At 36.9% G+C, this 23,910-nt stretch overlaps 1 protein-coding gene across 1 annotated transcript in view; it reads right to left on the bottom strand.

Annotated features, from left to right (window-relative positions):
* The window catches only part of PHLPP1 (PH domain and leucine rich repeat protein phosphatase 1), a 217,406-nt gene that overhangs the window by 47,624 nt on the left and 145,872 nt on the right, over positions 1–23,910 (bottom strand). The window contains exons 5-10 of the mRNA XM_012645288.1: positions 15,772–15,918; positions 14,934–15,164; positions 9,112–9,314; positions 7,228–7,288; positions 4,772–4,867; positions 359–514 (exon numbers count right to left, since the gene is read on the bottom strand). Coding sequence (XP_012500742.1) covers positions 359–514; positions 4,772–4,867; positions 7,228–7,288; positions 9,112–9,314; positions 14,934–15,164; positions 15,772–15,918 — 894 coding nt within the window. The remainder of the gene's footprint in view (positions 1–358; positions 515–4,771; positions 4,868–7,227; positions 7,289–9,111; positions 9,315–14,933; positions 15,165–15,771; positions 15,919–23,910) is intronic.

Below are 23,910 nucleotides of genomic sequence, written 5' to 3'. Positions count from 1 at the left end.
AGATAATTAAGCTAAGCATGCAGCAGCCTGCATTAGTTTTGACCAGGTAGTGATACAGGAGTTATCTCTCTCATCCTTGTTTTACACCGACAAGCCCACGACACATTTCTATGCACAACATAACCTACTCCTTTCCAGAGAACAGAAAGATTAATGAGGAATCTATAGGATGCCCCTGACTCCATCCCCTCCAAAATGGTCACAGAAGTGGCTGGTAAAACTATTTCCTTCATAAATCTACGATAGACATATAATCAGAAAGTTTACACAAATGGTCTCAGATCATGGCAGACAAAAATGCAAATGAGGAAGTATCTACAGACTCAAATGAATAAACCAGACAAACAAACTGCCTTACCTGTCAGCCTTCATCAGAAGGTTAGGTGGTAGCTCAAGGAGCTGGTTGTGCTGCACGTCCAAGACCTCCACCGAGGTTCTCTCTAGCCTTTCAGGTAGCCTTGCCAACTGGTTGTGTCCTGCCAGTAGTTTCCGGAGACTGCTATTACAAAATAAGCTGTACAAAAAAGAAAAGACAGAAGGCAACTTACTTAGAGCTAATTTGGGGTAAAGTTTGAAAAATGAGTAAGAGTAGGAGAATACTTAAAATTAACTCTCCAAAAATCATAAATTCATTCAGAGCAACTGCAAATTCATTTTAAGATAAGTTCAAACCTACAGCTATTTATGTTTCCATACTTTCTATACTTTATGAAAAAGGGGTGAAGGAAAAACTATGAAGAGGAATATTGAGCAAAGAAGCTCTACATAGCAAAAAAAGGTTTCATAAAAGTAGCCACTGAAGATATGGATTTAATCTTGTTTGATTCACAAGGCAAGCTTTAAAAGGTTGTATGCTTCTTCAAGGCAGGGTTTGTGTCTTGTATTGCACTAGAATGCTGGGTGTTTTACCCACAACAGATGCTGAATAAACATAGCTGTGCAATCTTTACTTAGGGGATCCACATTAAATAAAGGATTTTTCTATTCAACTAAACTTTTACAAATGTCAAGTGAGAAAATGTTACATTTTCCTTCAGCTGCATTTCACAATCAAAACTGTTTCTCCCTTGGCTCACTTCCCTGGCTGGCATTTTTGTTTTCTCTTTAGTTTAAGCTAGACCAAAGTAGAGATTCTCTCCTGAAGAAAGTCAAATGCACTTCATCCACTACCTTCTTATGAGTCTGATACGGCGGAAGCTTGGCTGTGTTTCTTCAAAGGGTTATCAAAATTATCACAAATAATGAATACTTGTTAATCTAATGTAAATCTGCATTATAACCACTTCAGATGTCTTCAAGAGTTGTAGAGAATAAGATAGGCCCTAGGTTTAAACAGACATCTGGGAGCTGTGGGAAAGCGAGGTTATAATTGCATCATGATCACTTTAGATTAAGAATTCATGGCTGGGCACAGTGGCTCACGCCTGTAGTCCTAGCACTTTGGGAGGCCAACGGGAGGATCGCTTGAGGCCAGGAATTTGAGGCCAGCCTGAGAAAGAGTGAGATCCTGTCTCTAGTAAAAATTAGCCTCGTGTGGTGGTGTGCGGCTGAGGGCAGGAGAATTGCTTGAGCCCAGGAGCTTGAGGTTGTGGTGAACTATAATGATGCCATTGCACTCTAGCTGGGGCGACAGAGCAAGACTCTTTCTCAAAAAAATAAAAATAAAAATAAAAGAAATAAATAAATGAAGAATTCCTATTATACTGTCATCCATTTCCTGCTTTCCACCATTCTGACCTCATTTACTGATGCTCACAATTATTTTTTAGTTAACTAATTTAATTTTTAACAAAAAATTTACATATATTTCTGGTGTACATCATGATGTTTTGATATATGTATGCACTGTGGAATGGCTAAATCAAGCCAATTAATATATGTATTATCTCACATACCTATCTTTTTTATGGTGAGAACATTTAAAATCTACTCTTAGTAATTTTCAAGAATTTCAACACATTGTTATTAACTATAACCACCACGTTGTAGACCTCTTGAATTATTCCTCCTGTCTAACTGAAACTTTATATCCTTTGACTCATAATCATTAAAAATCACCATACCTTATGGCATAACTTTACTTTAAATATCAGATCTAGATTCTTTGCTCACAAAGATTTTAGCAACCTGTCTCAATCCTGTGACACCACAGACCACAATTAAAGGTATCTGACTTTGTAGGTTTAGGTATCAGTGTGACAAGACAGATGATCCAGGCCAGTCAGATTGTCCTCACATTCACAGTTATCACAGGGCAGTCTCTGAAATGGTCACTCCAAACCAGTAATTCAGCATTTCGTTCATTATATATATATGTGTGTGTATATATACACACCCGTATGTATAATTTATCATATATCTTATTTATTCTTTAACACATAAAAAAACTAAAAGACAGTTGACAAATTCTTTTTCTTGATTTTTCCAAATAAAAAAGTAGATTTGATCAACTATAGCATGAGTATTAAATGCTAATTACTGGATTTAGTTAAATTCCTTTGAATATTATCTAAGCATGAAAATATTTTCTTTCCCTTTTAATACACTTCCACTTCTAAATAATAATTTCTATTTTGCCAAACTCCTCATAAACCTTACTTAGGTAAACACAGTCTGAATATTAAATCAATTCTAATGAATCACTGTCTTGCCTGAATGTTATTAATACATCAACAATAGGGCTCATACAAAATCTGCAACTGAATACCACCATAAACAAGAAAACAATACACATTCTTTTTGTCCCATGAGTTAAAACACACACACACACACACACACACACACACACACACACAGTTTAAATTCTTTGACAAAAGAGCATTTGGGATTTGCTTTGAATGAGCATTTGTTTAGATCCCCAAAAAGCCTATACTGATGTAAAGCAAATCTAAGATTAACGAATTTGGGAGAAAATTGGATAAAATATCATATCTTACATTTACTGTTTGTTTACATATATACATAAATATGTTAAAAATGTCTTTGTTTTAGCCTACAGCAAAAGAGGTCTTAGGCACCAATGTGATATCTGTTGGATTGAAGGGCTGGACAGGGAAAGAGAAGAGAGAAAATAGGAGGGAAGATATGGTAAGAAATTTTTTCAACAAACTATTTTTTCCCTACCAGTAGTAGCCCATTTTCATCTTTGCTGTTCCTCTTTTAACAGGGTCAGGCATGGACACAGACATACATACTCTTGACCCTCAGCACTGGGCCACCTAAACGCTCAGTCAGCATAATACTAAAGGGCAGAAAGCATTTCCAAATGGATCAAATTTACAGGTATAATGTATGGCTGAGGAACAAAGCAAAATTAGCTGAGCTTTTCAGGGACTGAAAATATAACTCAGATTTCTTTTATGAGAGCTATATTCTAACACACTGTTATCTAACAGAAATATAATGCAAGCCACATATGTAGTTTTTTAAATTTTCTTAAGAGCCACACATAAAAAAGTAGAAAGAAACAAGTAAATTAATGCTTAGTGTGTATTTTACTTGACCCCAAATAATGCAAAATATTAACATGTAATTAATATATACTATTATTAATATTTTTCATCCAGTGTATACTTTACACTTGCAGCACTTCTCAATTAGGACATTTCAGGTGCTCACTAGTCACATGGCTAACGGGTAGGAGCTACCATATTGGACAGCCCAACTCCAACATATTTAGTAGGTTTATCAAGCAGTATATTGCACCATCCTTGTTCTTTACAAGAAAACAGGAGTACTGATCGCATACCTTTAAAGATTGTGTGCCTAAAGTAAAAGTTTACTCCACGATGGTGACATACTTTTATAATATTTTCATTGCTATTTTTGACCATTCTTAGTTTAAAACAACTAACTTTCTCTGTTTGGTGACTGGCTGAGAACAATAGCAATAACCAGACCTGATTTGTGGCAGCCATTAGTCACAAGTGGCTATTTAAATTTAAGTTAATTAAATAAATAATTCAGTTCCTCAGTAACACTAGCCACATTTCAAGTGCTTATTAACAGCCACGTGTGCCTCGTGGATACTCTACTGGGCAACACAGATATCACAGAAAGTTCTACAGGACAGCACTACTCTTTTGGTTATTAATTGCGTGGCTAGTCACTAATAGTTCAATAATATTTGGACCACAATTAGTCAACTTGAAAATATTTCTCTGTATTTATGGGCACTAGTTGTCATCACATAGCTGCCTTGCAAATCTTGCCATTAAAGTAAAAATTATGAAATAAAAATAATAACGCATTTAAGAGAGAGAAGGAAAGAGAAGTTCTTGAACCTTCTACTCCAAATTTCACACCAAGAAAAAGATAATCTAGTTTGCTCTTTCTAGGTTTAATGATCTAATAATCTTTTTTTCTGTTCAAAGTTGTATTCTATGGAAAACAAAAGTTATTTCTGGGTAAGGTAGACATAGTAAGTCAACAGATAGAAGTGGAAGATTCTGAAAGAATTAAGGTCCCAGAGGCGGGCTAATTATATTGTTTGCTGAATCTCTGAACACTTCTCTTAGCTTCTTTAAAAATTTCTACCAAGCATCACTTCCTGTGTGGTTTTAAAAAGTTGGACTGAGAGTCAAAACCTGACTCTACTCACTGCATGAAAAAAGTATGTAACTTGAAGACACCACATGGGGTAAAAACACCAAATAAGGTTTTAAAACAAACTTTTAAGGGTTTATAATAACAAACTAAACACTGAATCAGCAATTTTTTTTCTTATTGCTCATCTGTTTTGAGATTCTTTTACTTGATCTGTAATACTTACCGGGCGGGAAGTTCACATATTTCATTATGGCCAATATCCAAAACTTCTAACTTTCGGCTCTCACATACCCACTCAGGCACATTTTCTAAGCGGTTCCTAAATACAAGAACATAAAATTAATTTCTTAATTGAACTTAGCCTCAAATGTAGTTCTAAACTCAAAATAATTAACAAAAAATAAATAAAACTTTAAATGAAATACCAAAGTACAGTGAGTATGAATCAAAATGATATATGCATATTCACTTTACTCTAGAATCAAGATAAATTATGATAGGGAGAAGTAGTAAAGAAAAAGTAAGAAAGGACATGGTTACATCATCTGTAGCATCTCAAGTCTAAAAAAATGTCTAGGCCAGGCACAGTGGCTCACACCTATAATCCTAGTACTTTGGCAGGCGGAGGTAGGAGGATGGCTTGAGGCCAGGAGTTCAAGACCAGCCTGAGCAACACAGTGAGACCCTGTCTCTACAAAAAATTTTTTTAAATTAGCCAGGTATGGTGGCATATGCCTACAGTTCTCAGCTACTCAGGAAGGTGAGGTGGGAGGATCACCTAAAGCCAGGAGTTTGAGGTTGCAGTGAGCTGTGATCATGCCACTGCACTCCAGCCTGGGCAACAGAGCGAGACCCTGTCTCAAAAAAATAAAAATAAAAAATAAATAAAAATATTAATAAAAGGTCAAGTTCCCAAACTTACTTTCCTATGAAGTCTACAGATCCATGTCAAGTTTAGGGAGATGATGTCATATTCGAAATAAAAACACATACACTTCCGTTAAGTCAAAGAGTCAAATGGTGTAACAGTTTTATTTTCAAATGTATATTTTAACCCTTAACATTAAAATACTTCTGAACTCCAACTGGCATCATGAAAACATAGCCATGGATAAATGGGAAAAGTGAGAAGTGGTTTTAAAATGGCAGCAGTGAAAACGTGCACTGACACTTAAAAGTCAGATTTAATTACTTCGAAACATTTACTTGGGCATTAGACAGTAATTATAATTACTAGAAACAAGTGAACTAAACTAATGTTGACTTTATTAAATGAATTAACAATTACTTAAACACATCTACTCTATTTGGATGTGTCCCTAGTCAGGCATGGTTAGCCTTTTACCTTCTTTTTTAAATACATTAAGTGACTAGGCACAAGGAATCTAAAATAGTATGCATATGATGACTATAATTCTTTATACACAGATGAAAATTTCTATGAAAATATGATGCTTGGGACAAGAGCTATAAGATATTAAAGAAAAAAGGAAAATAATTGTAATGTGTATACTTGAAATACGTCTGTCCAAGATATTTGTATGCACACATGGATGCAAACCCCATTCTTAGACTGTTTCTATTTAAAAGGTAAAAATAACAACATCCAGGGCTAATAGGAAAAAACAGTAAACTAATCAAGCACTCTCTGGCTTCAAGTTCATTAAATAAAACTGTCTATGTATTTAGTAGAAAATGCATAAAGCACTACTCAAAAGAGTTTTATAATTATAAACTTATAATAAAATTTTAATTGTAAGAATTCTCCCAATCGCTGACACATTCTTATATATTATTAAAATAGCCAAGTCTGTATACTTTCATGACAAAAGATAAATTTTTGTATATGACAATCACATAGCTGTTGTGATTACAAAGTATGGTGATTGTTAACAAACTATCAGAATTTATACACTGACACAAGTTAACAGTTGTCACCTGGAGTGGGCCACAGACTCCCATGTACTGAGAAAATTTTGTGTATTTCCTTTGGAATTCTCTTGAGTTTCAATTTTAAAATTCAACATTAAAATTTTTAAAGTTTAATTTATATAAATATATGCTGTAGACAGAGTCACATCTTTGTGCCCTCATGAAAAAGTCTATCATAGTATTTGTATGAACTGGAATAAGTACGATACACTGCAGAAGCAAATTTGCATAAAGGGTAAGATGGTCAGCCTATTAAAAAAGGAGCAAAGAAAACTGAACAGGTTGCACAGAATTCCTATTTTGTAGTTGCTATTTTCTAAGAATTCTTACCAAGGAGATACAAGTACAAAATAATAAAGGGGAGAAGGAATTAAAAGAAATATAGTACTTAAAAAAATAAAATTAATATAAGTTTAGGGAAAGACACAAAGACATGGTGAATATAATTAAAGAGATTGAGGAACTACTGGACCTTCAAGCCATATAACCCTCAACTCACTAATCTTTCAAGCCCAAACTCGGTATTCAAATTGGTGCACACACTGACACTCTGATGCTCTCGTTTGAACTACAGAATATAAATGCACTTTAAGTGAAAGATACTTACATATTTTTAGAGGATAAGTAAAACCATTAAATTATTATTTACCTTCAAAATATAAAAAAGTGATTATACATAACCTCAGAGAGACTTATCTAAATAATTTTCAAGTAGGCTCTTCAGTGCTCTAAGACTTGACTTCTTACCTTGAAACATCCATGTAGGACAAATAATTTGGAACTGGGTAAACATCAAGTTGAACAAGTTCTAGGAGGGAAAAAAAAACCCACAAAAACATCACTATCCTAATGATACAAAGACTCTTTTTGTAATGTCAAATATCATTACTGTGCTTTATTCTCCATTGTTTGTTTAGTTTAGGAAGTACAATACAACCATTTGTTCAACTTTGAAACCACAGGAAAGTAAAAAACTTCCAATTTAATCATAAGATCGTATCCAGAGATTGAAATAAATCACTCATTCTACCTTGCTACCTCTTTGCTATCCATTTCCTGTGGTTCTCCTCTTATGTTATGCATGCTAAATTATATTCAGAAGATTAACTGAATAAATGCTCTAACACTCAGGGTTCCTTCCATAAAACCAAATGCATCTTGTCTTTTATCTTCATCACTTTACTGAAACAGTATTCTGGAGGGTCACAAATAACTTCTACTCAAATCTGAAACTCCTCCTCAAAACTTTTTGAGATATGACACCATTGCCCAGCTAGGGCTTTGTTTCTTGGACAGAGTAGATTCTAAATGTCCTTCTGCTTCTCTAAATACTTACCAAGTAATTCACATGTTCAGTTCCTATCTAGTTGTCCACTCTGGCCCTCGTTAACTGTGAGGGTTTGTACGTCGACTTTTGGTACCAGGTCTCTGTGCCCTTTCAGTTGCCTTACTTCCCTGGTTTCGGGTATCACCTCTGAGCAGATGAGTCTCAAATCAACATCTATAGCCCTGGCTACAAGTTCCCATTCGCTCACATGAAGCCCATCACAATAACTTAGATTAGCAGAGTGGTGGATTACCTCACTTTTCTACCATTAATGCATTCTGTGCAATACTTCAAAATTCACAGTCTTAAAACATCATTTCCATCATGTCTCCTCCACTCAAGAATCTCTACTGCTTCTCTATAGCTTACCGTACTAAGTTCAATGCTTCACTTCACCATCAGACCCCAAGATATGCATCCCATAAGTACTTCTATGAGTTTAGAATTCCCTGTCTTCTCCCAAATGCTGAACAAGCCACATTCAGATCCTTTCCTCCCATTTTGTTCCCACTGGCTATCAAAATCCTATAACCCTTTGGTGCTCAGCCAAACTGATTACACTAGAACCTGTGGTTATTTGAGGTTTGGCTTGTTTTTCTAATGAGATGATAGTAAGCACATTAAAAAAAAAATCCCTTATCTTTCAGAACTCATGAGCTACACTATGCATATGTTTTATACAAGTGCTTGATAAATATTTGTTCAACCTGTAGTAGTAACTACTTGTTCTCATTCAGTTTGCTGGTTGTAGAGGATTGAAATCTTCATCTTAGCAAACATATGCCCATATGATCTTTTCTTTTCTAGAACTACCATGATTTTCAAATTCTGAGAAACAGATATTATTGAATGATTAGGACTCTTGCTTTACGGTATGGGTATATAATTCAGGTTTATCTTCAGGTGAGGTCTTTGTTAGTGGAACATGAAACTGGAGATAAGGAATGAGTCCAAAATGGGATTTCCTTTCATTCTCCAGTATTAAGTCAAGGTTCTGGACTTACTATCTTATTGTGTAACAAGGTAGCTCACTTCCCCCCTTCCCTTTAAGCAAAGGGACCAAAGCAAAAGTAGGAATAACTAAATATCACAATATGAGAAAAAAATTAGGGACAATAAAATCTTCCTTTTGATTCCTTTAAATACCAAATCGGCATTCTTCTTTTATAACTTTTATCTTAGCAAAACTTGACACTTATTTTGCTAACTAAATGGGGAAAGAAAAATCAGGGAGGCAGACATGATGCTGCTGGGTAAATTCTTGGAACCAAAAGAGAAACTTTGATGTGGTCTGTGTTACATACCATTAGAAGAGGCGTAGAGTGCTTTTAGGAAATAGCCACAGATGTTCAATGTCACCAGTTGATTCCTTTCACAGTGTAAAACTTCAATGTTGTTGAAAATCATAGCATCTAGATCACCAAGTTTATTATCTCTCAGGTCAAGCTGAGTGACATGCTGCAGAAAGTCCACTTCATCTGCTATTAGCTTCCTAATTACATTCAATCTTGAGGGGAAGGAACACAAATAGAGACTACAGTTAAGTCGGATACTATAAATAAATGGCCACACCTTAATACGGTGAGCTAGCAAGAAAGGACTTGATTTTCTCTGTATTGTAGTCCTCCGTGATTTCTTGAATCTCAGCATCTGGCCTTGCTTAACTAACCAGATTCTCTGGTTATTTTTAGCTACAATCCACAATATATTCTGAAACGCAAGTTAGACCATGAAGGCTGGGAAAGGAGCAAACCCACTGACTTTACCTTAACTCATTTCAAGAGAGAAAAAAAAAATCCACTTAAGTATTTATTTCCAAAGAATTAGGTTGTAAAACTACTTACAGCATACTGAAAAGAACATAAGAAACAAAACCCAGAATAAACCATTAAGCACATCACAACTACAATGAATATTTAAGGAAGGAGAGAGGATGAGTGAGCCAGGTAGATGAGCAGCATGAAGGAGGACAGAACTAAAGGGTGAGAAGGAAAAATAATGAATGGGAGTCGCATAACGAACAAAGAACCCAGCAGCATAATGCACAGGAGCACCAGAGAATGGGAACGTGAGTATAGGGACTCCCAGTTGTTCAGGCCTGGGCCGACTACCAAAGCGATCTCCATGTATAAAACACTACTTCAAAGAGTAAAGGGCACTGACAGGCGGCATCCAGGATTCACTAAGAAATCACAGACTGAAGGACAAAAATGGGAATCGAGAACTCCAGGATGGAGCGAGGCACAGGGAAAACCCCTGCCATGAGAACTGGTTAGCTCACGGGCTCAAGCTGCTGTGGATGATCTAGCACAAGATAACTACGCAGCAACGGGGACTAGGAACCAATATAACAGAGATACATTTAGCTTCAAAGGGGAGAAAAACAGATGAAAATCTCAAATTTCCAGTTTGCTAGGCCATGCCTAATTCCTTTAAAAACAAACAACAACAAAAACCCTCCACTTTTCATTACAAAGCCAACAAAGTGCCGAGATCATGTGCTTGATTAGAAGAGAATTAATACCAGGATGGCGTATAGGAAAAAAAACCAAAGCTTCTCTGTAGTGAATTTCTGCCCTTTAAAAAAAGAAAATAAAACTATGGTAAATGAATTATTAAGAGCAATAACATAAAACCACTGAAACACAAGGATGAATGACAGCAAAGAGCCAAGCCTTGTCACATGCAAGCACAGCATATGGACTCTTCAAATGTCCCTAAGACGATGTGTTTTTGGCTCCTTCTCTTTTTTTATTCCAGGTTGTAGGATTAAAAAACTGGCCCCAACCCAGCAATTTGCCTATTTCCAAATGCTCACTAGATTACTAGAATGTGCACACAGAATAAAAAAGAAAAAACAAATCTCATCTTGAATACAACAGACTGCAGGAATTTAAAAAATGTCCCATCTTCTTCCCAATCTACACTTTAAGTAACCTTCACAAGGCATCATCTTCATTTGAAATAACCACAAACACACAATTTCATTGTATTAAAACTAAAATAATGAAAGTGTTGGTTTAATAAAGAGACAAAAGAAAATCTACAATGAAAGAAAAGTTAACATTTGGCTTAAATTACCAACTCTCACCATAATTCAAATATCAGGTTTTTAGCCTCACATAGTAATTTACCTATTTAGGATTAACTGTATCGTTATTATTGTTATTTATAAAATTGAATGATAAAATTACATGCATTTTTAGTGTACATGTTTTGAAGTCTATATATATTGTGGAATGATTAAATCTAGCTAATTAACATGTGCATTATCCCACAGAATTATCATTTTTGTGGTAAGAACACTTTACCTCCACTCTTAGCATTTTCAAGAAAATGATCTATTGTTAACTATACTCACCATGTTGTACTAGGATGAATTTTAAGGGGCAAAATGTGGTTAAAATTCCCTTCCAATAATCCCCTCAGTTAACACAGCTATTTTGTTTACTTTATAAACATTCACTGAGTAGCTCAGATGTGTGAGGAAGCACCATGTCCTAGCCCCAGCTGGCAGCCCAATCTTTGCATAGAAGATTGTGAGCAAGTCACCTAACGCCTGAGTCTAATTCTAACCTGTGAAATGAGGACAACACCTTCCTTGTCCTGCGAAGCAGTTGGGAAGATCAAATAAGTAATATGTGATGGTACTTTGTAAACTGTGAAGGGCTATGGTGATGATGACAACCTGTGGCCTTGTGGCAGTAAAAGATGAATAAAACGAGGTGTCTGGCAACAGATTTCATAATTTAGTGAGGAGAGTTAGACATGTTTTAAACAATATAAGGACTACAAGTATGTGATAGGTGCCATAAATGATGTATAAAATACAGAAAATGGTCAAAAAAGATCCTAAGAAAAAGGAAGCATCTCATCTGAATCCCCAGAGTACTGAGAATCTAACAGTTGTAAACGGGAGAAGAAAAGCAGCCCAGGAGAAAGTGGCAGAACGGCCTCTGCACTGAAGAGCACGGCACAAGGTGACCTCGTGCCTGCACGGACGGGTCCCTCAGGAGCGCAGGGAATACGAGAGGAGTGAGAATGTGGCTAGGAAGACAGGGCAGTCAATAATATTTGTCAAGGACTGTGTCTACTACCTGCTAACACTGGGGCTCAAGGATAAATAAGAGCAGTACCTAAATTCTCTCTGGTGAAGGACCTATTTTCTAAGCTTGTCACTCATCACAGACTGATATACAGCCCCACTGCGCACAACCAGTACCCAGCTCACACCCTCACACCACATGCAACTTACTGTGCAAGTCTGACGACACCTGAACTAGTGAATTTCCTGTACAATGAGATGAGTCTACTCATAAATCACCTGGATGTTGTGGCAATGTCAAATCAGTATACCTTTCTAAAATATTAGTCTCAAATTCTATACACACTTCATTGTGGAAAAGTAGCAAATAGTTGGTTTGCCAGCATGGGCTGAAGCACCGCACTTGAGCAGCTCTGGGATAGAACCTAATCCTCAAGGGACTCACAGGCTAGTGGGCTGAAGCCAAACATGAGTGTTGAATACCTCGAACTAGAGAACGGGAGGCTCTGAGCAAGGCTGTGCTTGCTTCAGAGGCTGTACGATGGAGGCAACAGTCACAGTGAGAAGAAAAAGGAAGGGACGTGAGTGAAATGAGAGTACAAGAAGAAAAGACAGACTCTGATGGTAGACTAGAAACAGAGCCAAAGGTGTGTCTGGGAAACCAGCGAGGTGGTGCTACTCTCAGCAGAAACACGAATCCAGGGGAAAGAACTGGTTGAGTAAAGACAGTGAACTCTGCTTCACATGGTACTTGGTTAAATGTGTCAATAAGGCAAACCAAGGAGAAATTATCCAGCTGGCAGCTGAAGTGAAACTGGGTCCCAAGAAGAGAAGGTTTAGGGAAAGATCGAGGGATGTTTAACATCAAGACAAAAAGTGAAAGATAAAGCCCAAGAATATATGCAACCACCAAGGGAGACGACACGGATGGAAAGAGAAGTAACCACGGGGAGAGAAGAGAGTAACAGCCACTTTTTGGGCTGAGAGGAGGAGGAAGAAGAAGAAGAAGAAGAAGAAGAAGAGGAGGAGGAGGGGGAGGAAGAGGAATTATTAGTGATGCCGTAAAAGAAATAATATCAGACTCAAAGAACATATATATATATATACGCATATAGAAAAGAATAAGATTAAAATAAAAATGATCACTTAATCTGATGCAACATTTCTATTTAAAGGAATAAAACACTCAATAAAATTAGCCTTTTGCTTAGAGAAACTAAGTGAAAGTCCCCTTAAATGTCTCCACTAGCTTCAATTTAAAGTATTAAGGCAGAATCAGAGCAAAATCTGATCTGGCATTTCCTTCCTCGTCTCAGGGAGGAAGCAGTTATCTACTCACAGTCATTCAATAGCTACAGAGTGTCCAGTGTCTATTCTGGTATTTAAATATCTTTTAGGTGATATCATTGAAGAGATTCAAGCCAGAACTAGAAATCTTTAGAACTTATAAAGCTCTTACTAAGAATTGTTACTTTTGGACATATTAGATTGATCTTATTTGTAAGCTAATTCAGATTCAGAAAAATATCTTCCTACAGTACCAGGTAACTCAGAAACCATCTCATGCTTGTTATCTAAGGTCAATGCAACCCATTGTCCTTGGCTCTAACAAAGTTATACCACTGGGTGGGTGAATAGAAAGGGCCTAAATTCTCGAATATAAGGGTTTGCTAAATCTTAGTGACTCATAGGCAAATAGGGTTAATAATTTGGAAAGAGAATTAATATGACAAAATGTTTAGTTCCCTATCTTGTCACATCCAGAAAGTTCTCAAAGTCAGATAAATTATAACCATTTGTACTCTCCAAATTAAGAATTCTAGAACTGCAAATTGCTAGCATTTCCTTAGGTGGGATAGGCCTGATTCCTTTAGACAGAGGAACGGTGAAGCCAAACAATTCTTTGAGGGACTAAACTGTACGGGCTTCTAGGCCAAACCACATGAATGGAGAATGGGGAGCAAAGGATGATGCTACTCTATTCTGATGAAACTGAGCAAGCCTAAGCAAGGGTCTGTGGCTACCAAGAGAGGAAAGCGGACGTAACACAAGGAAAGAATCACCTTTTAACAAAGAGAAAGGAGTAAAGATGCCAGGAATGACAGCTGAGCAGCTTTCACAAACACAGAGAGTCCTCGATCAGGTAAGACTAATAAAACATACCACTTGGTGGGAGTGCTAGGGAATTTAATTCTCTCCAAAACTCTGTGAATTAAGTTCTATTATTAACCACAATTTATAGATGCAAACACAGAGGCATGGAAACATTAACTATATTGCCCAAAATTTAACTTGGCTAGTATGTGGTCATCAACCCCTGCCAACTGGGGGAATTATTAATAGTTTGGTTGAAAAAGTATCATACCGGGCAAGTCAGTATTAAGGCCAGCCCTATATGTTGCTTTGCAGGAACTCAAGCCCAATTGTTTTTTCTTAAAATAGAGAAACTTAGAACAGCTTCCTCCTGTGCACTGGTTCTCTGTGTATTAGAAGCTAAAGCTGAACCTAGGGGCAGACTGCTGAGGATCTATCATGTAGCCAGGACTGTGCTAGTGGATTCCAGGTAGAGGTTAGTGTGATCAGGATTCAGAATGCAGGTTCCTTGTTTTTGCAAGGGTGAGAGTGGAGGTTCTAGCCAAACTTTGGTTTTATAGGAGATTATGAGTTTCATATTTTTGCAAAGAATGGTAAACTAAGGCAGAGTTACTGGATAAAGAAAAGAAATTTTTAAAAAATAAGCAAAATAAATTTAACTTAATGGATACATTATCTGAAGGAAGCCAAGAAAGAAAAAAAAATTAAGAAAGGGGAGATGATCACTTAAGTCAAATGCCTCAGAGAAGCCACAGAAAAAAAGCACTAATAAAAATATCCACTTTGCTCTCAATGATATGATTTTCATCCACCATAAATAGCTGTCTCACTCAATGGCCGTATCTATTATCATATAAAACTGGGTTCAAATTTGCAAAACTAAGTAGGACCCTCAGGACACCACAATCTCACCAAAAGTGATATAACACCAATCCCCCAAATATAAACCAAACACTCAAATGAGATACATTTCTCAAAAATGGTTACCTTAGATCCACATGTTTAATGTGAGGCATTTTCCTTAAAGCCTGCAGCCTAAGGGTCTCCATACAGTTTCCAGACATACAAAGTTTATCCACAGCAGTCAATTTCTCCAATACCTCTGGAATGTCAGTAAATTCATTGAAAGAAAGACCAAGATAACTAAGCTGTTGCATGTTCTCCAACTCAGCAGGAAGGGACTGGAGAAAGTTTCCATCCAACAAAAATGTCTGTAAGCTATTAAAGAAAACATAAGAATCACCAAGAATGTGTAAATGTCACATCTTTATTATCAACATACAAGTTCCATAAGTATAGATCACATTACTAGAAAATGTACTACTCTTTGCAAAATGTGTAAGGGCAGAGCCCGAGGCAATAATGGACCAGAGAGAAATTACCAGAGATAGGCATCTTAATCTTTTATTGAAAATGAGAGTTATGACCAATTTTCCCAACTTGGATAGGCACAAATGGGAACGTGAACTAACTGTGGTGTGAATCAGCCCAAATACCCACCTTTCCTTGTTATTTCTTAAAATTAATTTCTAAGTCTTAGAATTCAATATAACTCAGAAAATGAGAAAGTAACACCCTCCCCCATGTTTAGACATAGTCATCCATAGGAATCTTCAGTTCTAAACAAGGATATTTTAATTTTTTACAAGATTCTAAAGAATATAAACCTAATAAATGAATTCTCCACACAGTGCCTAATTTCTTGATTTGGGGCCAAGTCTTACACGACAAACAGAACAGGTTAACTAATCTCATGTGCTATGACCCCGATGCAGTTTCCCTGGGCTTTCTGGACACGCCCACCAGTGGGGTTTAAAGTACGCACTTGTGCATATCTCCAACAGCTGCTGGGACTGCTCGCAGCGCATTGCAGGACACATTCAGCTCTGCCAGGGTTGGAATGCTGCAGACTGCTAATGGGAAGTCCCCTAAATGATTATTGGAAAGGTTAAGACTCTTCAATTTGGTGAACCTATTACAATAAAACAAAAGGAAAAAAGACAAATGTCATAGATGCAAACATCACATAATTTTAGCATAGCCTTATAATCCAGTCTGACTCCCGAATCAACTGTGGAGCAAATGGAGCCCTCTTAAGGACGACACAGCAGAGCCAGAATGCACATCTTCTGACCCTTAAGGCCAGTATTTTACCTAAAATGTAAATATTGTATTCAAAAACAAACTTGTGATTCTTAAATAAGGTTGAATATTTGAGGAAGTGAGTTCTGTTGGAGTAAGTTTTTTAGCTGTATCTCAGGTTAATTAACACACATGTACATGGTCCAGTGAGGGAGGGCTGGAGCTAGCCCTTCCGGATTCTGTGTTGTTTCAGACAAGTCAAAAACCCAAAACCGAAATAATAAAAACTTAACAATTTATCAAAATGACACTCTAAGGGAAACAGGACTTTGTTCCAAATTTAAAAACCAATTATCATTCCTCAATCTCAATATAACACTCGATACTGCTGACCACGCACCCCTCCTCGAAAAGCTTTTCTCATTTCAGCTTAACAGCATTTTCCTCATGTGGTCTCTTCCTAGCTGTCTTAAACCCTCTTCTCCTGTATTACCTTCTTTTCTCTTCTTCATCTCCTCTTCCTCACTCCTAATTGAAGTACTCCTCACAGATACGTTGTCCATTTCACTCTCTCTCTACATTGTCTTCCTTAGAAATCTTTTTACTGCTGTGTGAACTCTCTCAATCCCATCCACGCCAGCTCCTCTCCGGATCTGCCCTACAATTCCAGCCCAAAACTGAACTTAGCATCTTTATTCCAAACCAGCACTTTCTCCTGTTCTATTTTTGTTGATGGCTCTTTCATTTCATTTTCTCAGTTGCCCAAGCAACTAAAACATGAAAGAAGCTATCTTTATTTTATTTTATTTTATTTTACTTTACCTTTTATTTCTCTGTGCACTCTTACATTGGATCCACTGCCGACCTCTACACCATTTCTAGATAAGAATCAGATCAGTGGCCGCATTATGCTAATTCTTTTAAAAACTATCCAAGTCTAATACCAGGCAGTATGTACTCACCTAGAACAGATGCACACATCCTAAAAATAAATCCAATTCAACTCAATCCAATGCAACATGATAGTTTTAAAGAAATTATCATGTGACCTACTTGTCAAATTCTGCAATGCACACTACCCGAAGGATGGACATATTTGAAACACGGACTTCGGTGGGGGGGGGGGGGACCAAGGGGAAAACACGGAACCCAAACAAACCACCCCCCAAAATTTGCCGGAAAAAAAAAAAAAAAAAAAAACTTTCAAAAAAAAAAAAATTCTGTAATAAAGAAGTTAAGATTTATTCTACATAGATAAATAAAAGTTTATTCTAAACAGAGAGCTCACAATGTACCTCCTTGACAGGTTGAAAGTGTTACCTTGATACCTGTCTTCTTGGCTGGCTGCTTAGGGTCCTCAATTTTTGAGAGGGTAAATAAGTCCTGAAATAGGATTGCCTGATAAAACACAGGACATCCAGTTAAATTTGAATTTCAAATAAATAATAAATATTTTTTAGTGTGAGTATGTCCCAAATATTACATGGCATATACTTATACTAAAAAATTAATTATTTATATGAAACTCAAATTGAACTGGTGTTCATTTTTCCCTCTACTAAATCTGGCAACTCTATCTGAGATAAAATGTTTGTTCTAGTCATCACAGACGAAACTGCTATTCTAGTCCAAACAAAAAAGGCATCCCGCTTTTCTAGATACTTTTACTCATTTGACAGAACTGGCCGCAGTTTTTAAATTTACATGCAATTAAACTGAATTTTAAAAGAAAGCTCCTCTAGGAGGGAAAATGATCCACTAGACATTATCCAACACAATACAGTACACAGACTTTTCAGAAAGGGGGGAAATGGATGGATTTCAGAGCCAGTAATTACTCAAGATGGGAAACAGAAGTATTGGCTTTTGGGAAAGTATAAGTCAATAACAGAGGGTGGGGGGCTATAATTCATCTATGCCAACAAATTTACTAGGACCACGTCACTCTTGAGGACAAAGGAAAGCAGAAGCAAGTTGTATGAGTAAAACACAGTTGAGAAACTTAAATGGAAGAGGGGGAAAAAAACCTCTTAAGTATTTCCCATTCGTTTTATGTATATACATTTTGTATTTTAAAGTGTCCGCCAATTCTAAATATAAAGACAAAGAGGTACGATTATTTTCTACATCAACTCAATGATAAAACACTATCAGACAGACCTAAAGAGACCTGTCCGCAGTCCCGGGGCCAAGTGTGACCAGAGAACCGAGGGGTCGGCATCCTTTCCCTGGAGTAGCAAAGGCCTGGTAGGAAACCACTAGCCCCAGGTGGCTACTGAGCACCTGAAACTGGACTAGTCCAGATCCAGATGTTCTCTAAATATAAAATACAAACTAGATTTCAAAGACTGAATACAAAAAAAAGAACGTAAACTATCTCATACATTTTTCAGAACTAGTAATAATATTGATATACTAGATTAAATAAAATACATTATTAAAATTAATTCCATAGCTTGCATCATATTGCTACTGGAGAAGTGCTCTGTCCATCCTAAGAGTAATCAGACCCTGGAATTCCCTACCCGACTGACGACAACCCTGTTTGCAGAGCTTGTACGGGCCCCTTCCCTGGGTTGATCCTCCTGCTGATGTGCACCCATAGGCCCTAGTGTGGGCAGAGATTGGACCAGTGGGCTGCAGTGTCCATAGCCCTGCAAGGTGAGGAATGCAGCTGAAGATGGGAAGAGAACAGCGGGGGCTGCTGGCCTAGCTCTGCCCATGCTGCCATATTCAGAGTGGAATCCCAAGAAGTCTGAAGATTCTAAATTTGAATCTATGCTTCCAGGACATGACATGGTATGTGGGTCTCCATTTATACTCTTATCCTAGACCTGTAAATTTTAAGAGCTGATGTGATTTACAAGTATCCTCAATGCCTCCCTCCTTCTCACCACATTCTTCACTCCCCTCACATTCCTCCCCATACAGCCAATCCCCCAAACTCCTCCCAGAGAAGAACACAGTGTTCAGCAGAGACTTGTTTACCAAAGAAAGAAAGCATGGACTGCTTCTGAGAACCTGAGTTCTGGATCAGAACACATCAATCAACATTAAAATTCATCTGTTTTGGTAACGCTAAACCTTAGTGTTCTTAGAGTTCCACTTTTTCTTTGCAGATGTGGAAAACAGTCAGATTATAGGCATTTGCAGATGGAAAAAACCCTTTCAGAGAAAGATAGAGGGAAGGTCCACATAGAATTCACTTCCCTTTGGTATTTAAAATAGGTGAAACAGATACCTGCAGACAATGTTTAAGTTATGAGAGATATGAGATCAAATGGTGAGTGGATGGATGCCTTTCCACACTTCGCCTTCATTTTAAAAGAATGAAGAGGAGACAGCAAGGTGACAGCACACTATTAAGGAAGAAAAGGCTAGAAATCTGTCTCTATGACAAAATTTAAAAGACTTTTAGCTCTGCCATGGTAATAGGTAAGTCAGATAAATTATGAAATGTGCACAGACCTGGATTCTAAAATAAAATGGGCTGTTTTGGGGAAATAGAATACATTTGGTGAAACAGTTTAAATTATTTTAAACTAATATTTCAGTTCACTCAGGCTACAGATACTTCCTCATAGCTGTCCAATATAGGTAAGCAGAAGAGCATCAGAGCGTCACAGAATTTAAGATTAGTAAAACATATTTTAATGATGACTGTTCTAACTGTAGTGGTCAGATTAGTAATAACAAGGTAATCGTTATTCTAGTTAATGCTTTAGAAGCTGAAAGGACAAGAAATCTACTTTTTTTTTAAAGTATTTCTAGTTATACATGTATATTCACACATAGTACCATGACTAAAGAAAATTAGTTAAAGTAGATGCTGTGGTATGAATGTTTGTCTCCCCAAAATTTCTCTCCCCACTTAACACCTAATGTGATAGTATTAAGAGGTAGGGTCCTGAGCAGGTGAGATTATATTGAGGAATAAGATTAGTGCCCTTATAAAAGAGGTTGGAGGGAACTGCCTTGCCCCTCTGCCACCTGAAGATGCAGGGGGAAAGCAGCATCTTTGAAGCAGAGGTTGAGCCCTCATCAGATATCAAAACTGCTGGTTCCCTGAACTTGGAATCCCAGCCTCTAGGACTGTAAGCAACAAATTACTACAGTGTACACATTACCCAGTTTAACATGACACATGACACACATTACAGTTTTGCATTTAACAAATGGCAAAGACATCGTGGGAGTTTAGACTCAGGTCTGACTTACTCCAAAGCTCCAAGGCATACTTTTGTTTTTCAATACCAAGCATCACAGAAAAGCACAATCAGCTAAATGTACTTGATAACCTACAGAGACAAAAAACTATAATTGTAATGTGTTTACAAACAAACCTTGAAGTCTCTTTCAAACCAGGTATCCTAAGTTCCATATAACAAAGTACATGATTGTTTGCCCAGGGTAGGGTCTTGAGGTGGTAGAAAGTCAAAAGTAGGGACAGGGAAAAGATGGTAGAATGGAGCCGGTAGTATCACCACTCTGCCAAAGTAACGGTATTTCTTTAATTTGTATCTCCTACTGTATTTACATCATAAAACAAAAGTATAGTGACAATGACACTGGACCTAGACACAAAACGTGCCAAATTATCTAGGGGTGTGATCTATTAACATTCTTACCTTTTCCTTCCTTTCTCCAACTTCACAGTCATAACTAATTAACAGCAAAGCAGGAATAGCTCACACCTTAAAAATGCTACTGAGGGAACAGAGCAATCATTAATTTTCTCCGTGTATTTGTCTAGCTTCCCTTTTAATCTAGACAACACACATTACTGTTTACACTTAGCTGTAAATGGATTTTTTTCCTCACTTACTAAATTTTGAGGCATAGTCTTCCAATCTTCCAAGAATAATTTGCTTATTACTGCCTTAAACAAATTATGCAACTCTACAAATGAGATGAGTGCTTAGTTTCTTAATCAGAAAAGTTAAAACGCACCAAATTCATGAGTTCAACCTTCCCTACATTTATGAGGTATTTGTAAAGGTTTTAAAATAGGTCAACCACAGTTCAACAAGCTTATTTCATTCTGGCTTCCAAAAAACTATTTGGGAGTGAGTGCTCCTCAGAAAATGAAATGGGGCCATTGTTATCCAAGGGTAGATAAGGAAAAAAGCTAATGTTCTACAATATCAAAGTTGAAAGAAACAAACAAATATACACAAATGCAGCCAATCCTTATATACTTCCTCCTGGGCTTGTTCTGACATGATCATAAGACATGCTTAATCCTTTTTTCTTTCTATTTATTCACTCAGTCTAGCCACACTCAAAAATTTATGTATGAAGTTTTTTTTTTTGCACTTGAGTTACAAGGAATAGCTATATATACTTGTAAATATTTAGGAAATAAAAACGAATATATAGCATGATGACTATTTGGAGATACAATATCAATTAGTTTTAGATACATCCAAATCCTTAGTACTTTCCTTCCAGGAACTTAGGATATACATGACACACTTGGAAAGCTTAACTGTAAAATAACAGTATGATGGAACTAGTTCTATTTTTGAATGTATGCCAAATGTATTTAAAATGAGTTTCACAGATGACCATACTTGTTTTTCCTCAATGAGTCTAACAGAGAAAAATCAATATTTCCTTAAATTAATACTCACCACATGTGGGTCAATTAAAAGAGACTCCCTAGGTGAATGGATTTCTATTTCACAGTAACAGCCCACGTTTATCTTGTTTTTTCTGTGTGGAAGAACATGCTAACACACTTTAGAAATTATTGGGCTTCAGTACTGAGTAACGAAGGAGGTGCTCAAAGGCTGGACTTGTAAGCCTAGCTCTGGGCTTAGACCCCTGCTTTGCATTAATTATGAAAAGCAGGATCCCTGACATCAGTGGAGAGTTGCCAGACGTCAGTGCTCTAATAAGATTCACTATCTTTGCTTTTAAGAGAAAAGACTGATTTTGTTTGATTACCAAAAAAAATAATGCTTATTTTAACACAACGAGTCAAACTACAACAGCATATAAGGAAAAAGTTAACAGTCTCTCCTACTTCCTTTCCAATCCCATCCTTCTGAGATAGCCAGTGTCAACAGTTTGGTATATATCCTTTCAAAGCTTTCCTCCTTGTAAAACATATACTTGCATAAATAGGATAGCCCCCTCCTTATTTTTTTTGAATGAGATTATACCACACACATTTTTTCTACAATTTGTTTTCTCATTTAGTACAAACAAATCATCTTTCTGAATCAGTAGATAAAAATCTAACTCAATCTTTTTCAAAGCTGCATAATACACAGAGTGCAACTGTATCAAAATTTATTCCATTTCTCCACTGACTGCCATTAGGAGTACCTCCAGTTTTTCAGCTGTTAAAATTCTGCAAGAAACGTCCCAGTCATGTATCCATTTGTGCATCAACAATTTTATTTTGCAGCATGTATACCTAATGCCTCACCCCTAATTCTGAAATCCAAAAGACCCTGGAAATTGAAAGATTTTTCATTGATTTATGTGGTAGTAAAAGCTGACCTGAACTGATGTGAATATTCACTTGTTCTCTCTAGAAATATGAATTTGTTTGCTAATGGCTGCTGTCCCAAACTCTGCTGGAGGTGTATATAATATACAGTATATGCACCATATTATCTTTATATAATCTGAAAATCTCTGAAATCTGAAACACCAATGGCCTCAAGACTTTTGGATAAGGGACTGTGAATCTCTACTTCTAAAAGTATAACTAACGGGCCCGAGTATACACAATTTAAATTTTAATACACATTGCAACTACAAAAAAAAAGTTGCAGAAACTCATACTCCCAATCAGCCATGTGAGAGAGGATCCCCTTCCTCATGTTACTTTTTCACTAGCATTTAATGTCAACATCCTTTCAATTTTTGCTAATCTGATAGGCAAAAATGATATCAGGTTATTTTAACTTTAATTTTTCAGTGAAGCTGAGCTTCTCTTTGTGAAGAAGGGAGTGGTATTTGTAAATCTTCTTTGAGATACACATTCACATCCTTTGCCCATTTTTCTATTGGGCTATTCATCTTCCATTTATCAATTTGTAGGTGCTCCCCGAGTACTACCTGTCATGTATTGTCATATGCTATAAATATTCCCTCCCAGCCTACTGTTTAGTTTTTCCCACTCTGTTAATGGTGACTTTTGCCACACACTAATTTTTGATTTTTGATTGCTCAAATTTGGCAATCTTTTCCATTATGGGGTATATATTTTTCACCTTGCTTGAGAAGCTCCTCTCAATCCACTCCAAAGTGGTACAAATGTTCTCTTGTATTTCCTTCTAATATTTAGATATTTCATTTTTTACATTTGGATCTTAACTCCATATGGTATTTATTTTTACATGCAATCTTACATAGAGGTCTAACTATTTACTTTCTGGTAGCTAACTATATTAGCATAATTTATTAAATAAATCATCCTTTCTGATATCCATTCAATTTAAATAAATTTCATGTACTAGGGGAAAGGAGAACAAAAATGAAAGCTTAGTGCTGTTCCAATCAAATAGACAATGAGAAGAGGTTAGATAAAAACTAGTTACAGGGTCGGGCGCGGTGGCTCACGCCTGTAATCCTAGCACTCTGGGAGGCCGAGGCGGGCGGATCGTTTGAGCTCAGGAGTTCGAGACCAGCCTGAGCAAGAGCGAGACCCCGTCTCTACTAAAAATAGAAAGAAATTATCTGGACAACTAAAAATATATAGAAAAAATTAGCCGGGCATGGTGGCGCGTGCCTGTAGTCCCAGCTACTTGGGAGGCTGAGGCAGAAGGATTGCTTGAGCCCAGGAGTTTGAGGTTGCTGTGAGCTAGGCTGACGCCACGGCACTCACTCTAGCCTGGGCAACAAAGTGAGACTTTGTCTCAAAAAA

This window comes from Propithecus coquereli, unplaced genomic scaffold (genome assembly GCF_000956105.1).
Source record: "Propithecus coquereli isolate 6110/MARCELLA unplaced genomic scaffold, Pcoq_1.0 Scaffold229, whole genome shotgun sequence".
Classification (NCBI taxonomy): domain Eukaryota; kingdom Metazoa; phylum Chordata; class Mammalia; order Primates; family Indriidae; genus Propithecus; species Propithecus coquereli.
The sequence above is the reverse complement of the archived record's forward strand: the minus strand, read 5'-3'. Positions and strand labels throughout refer to the sequence as shown.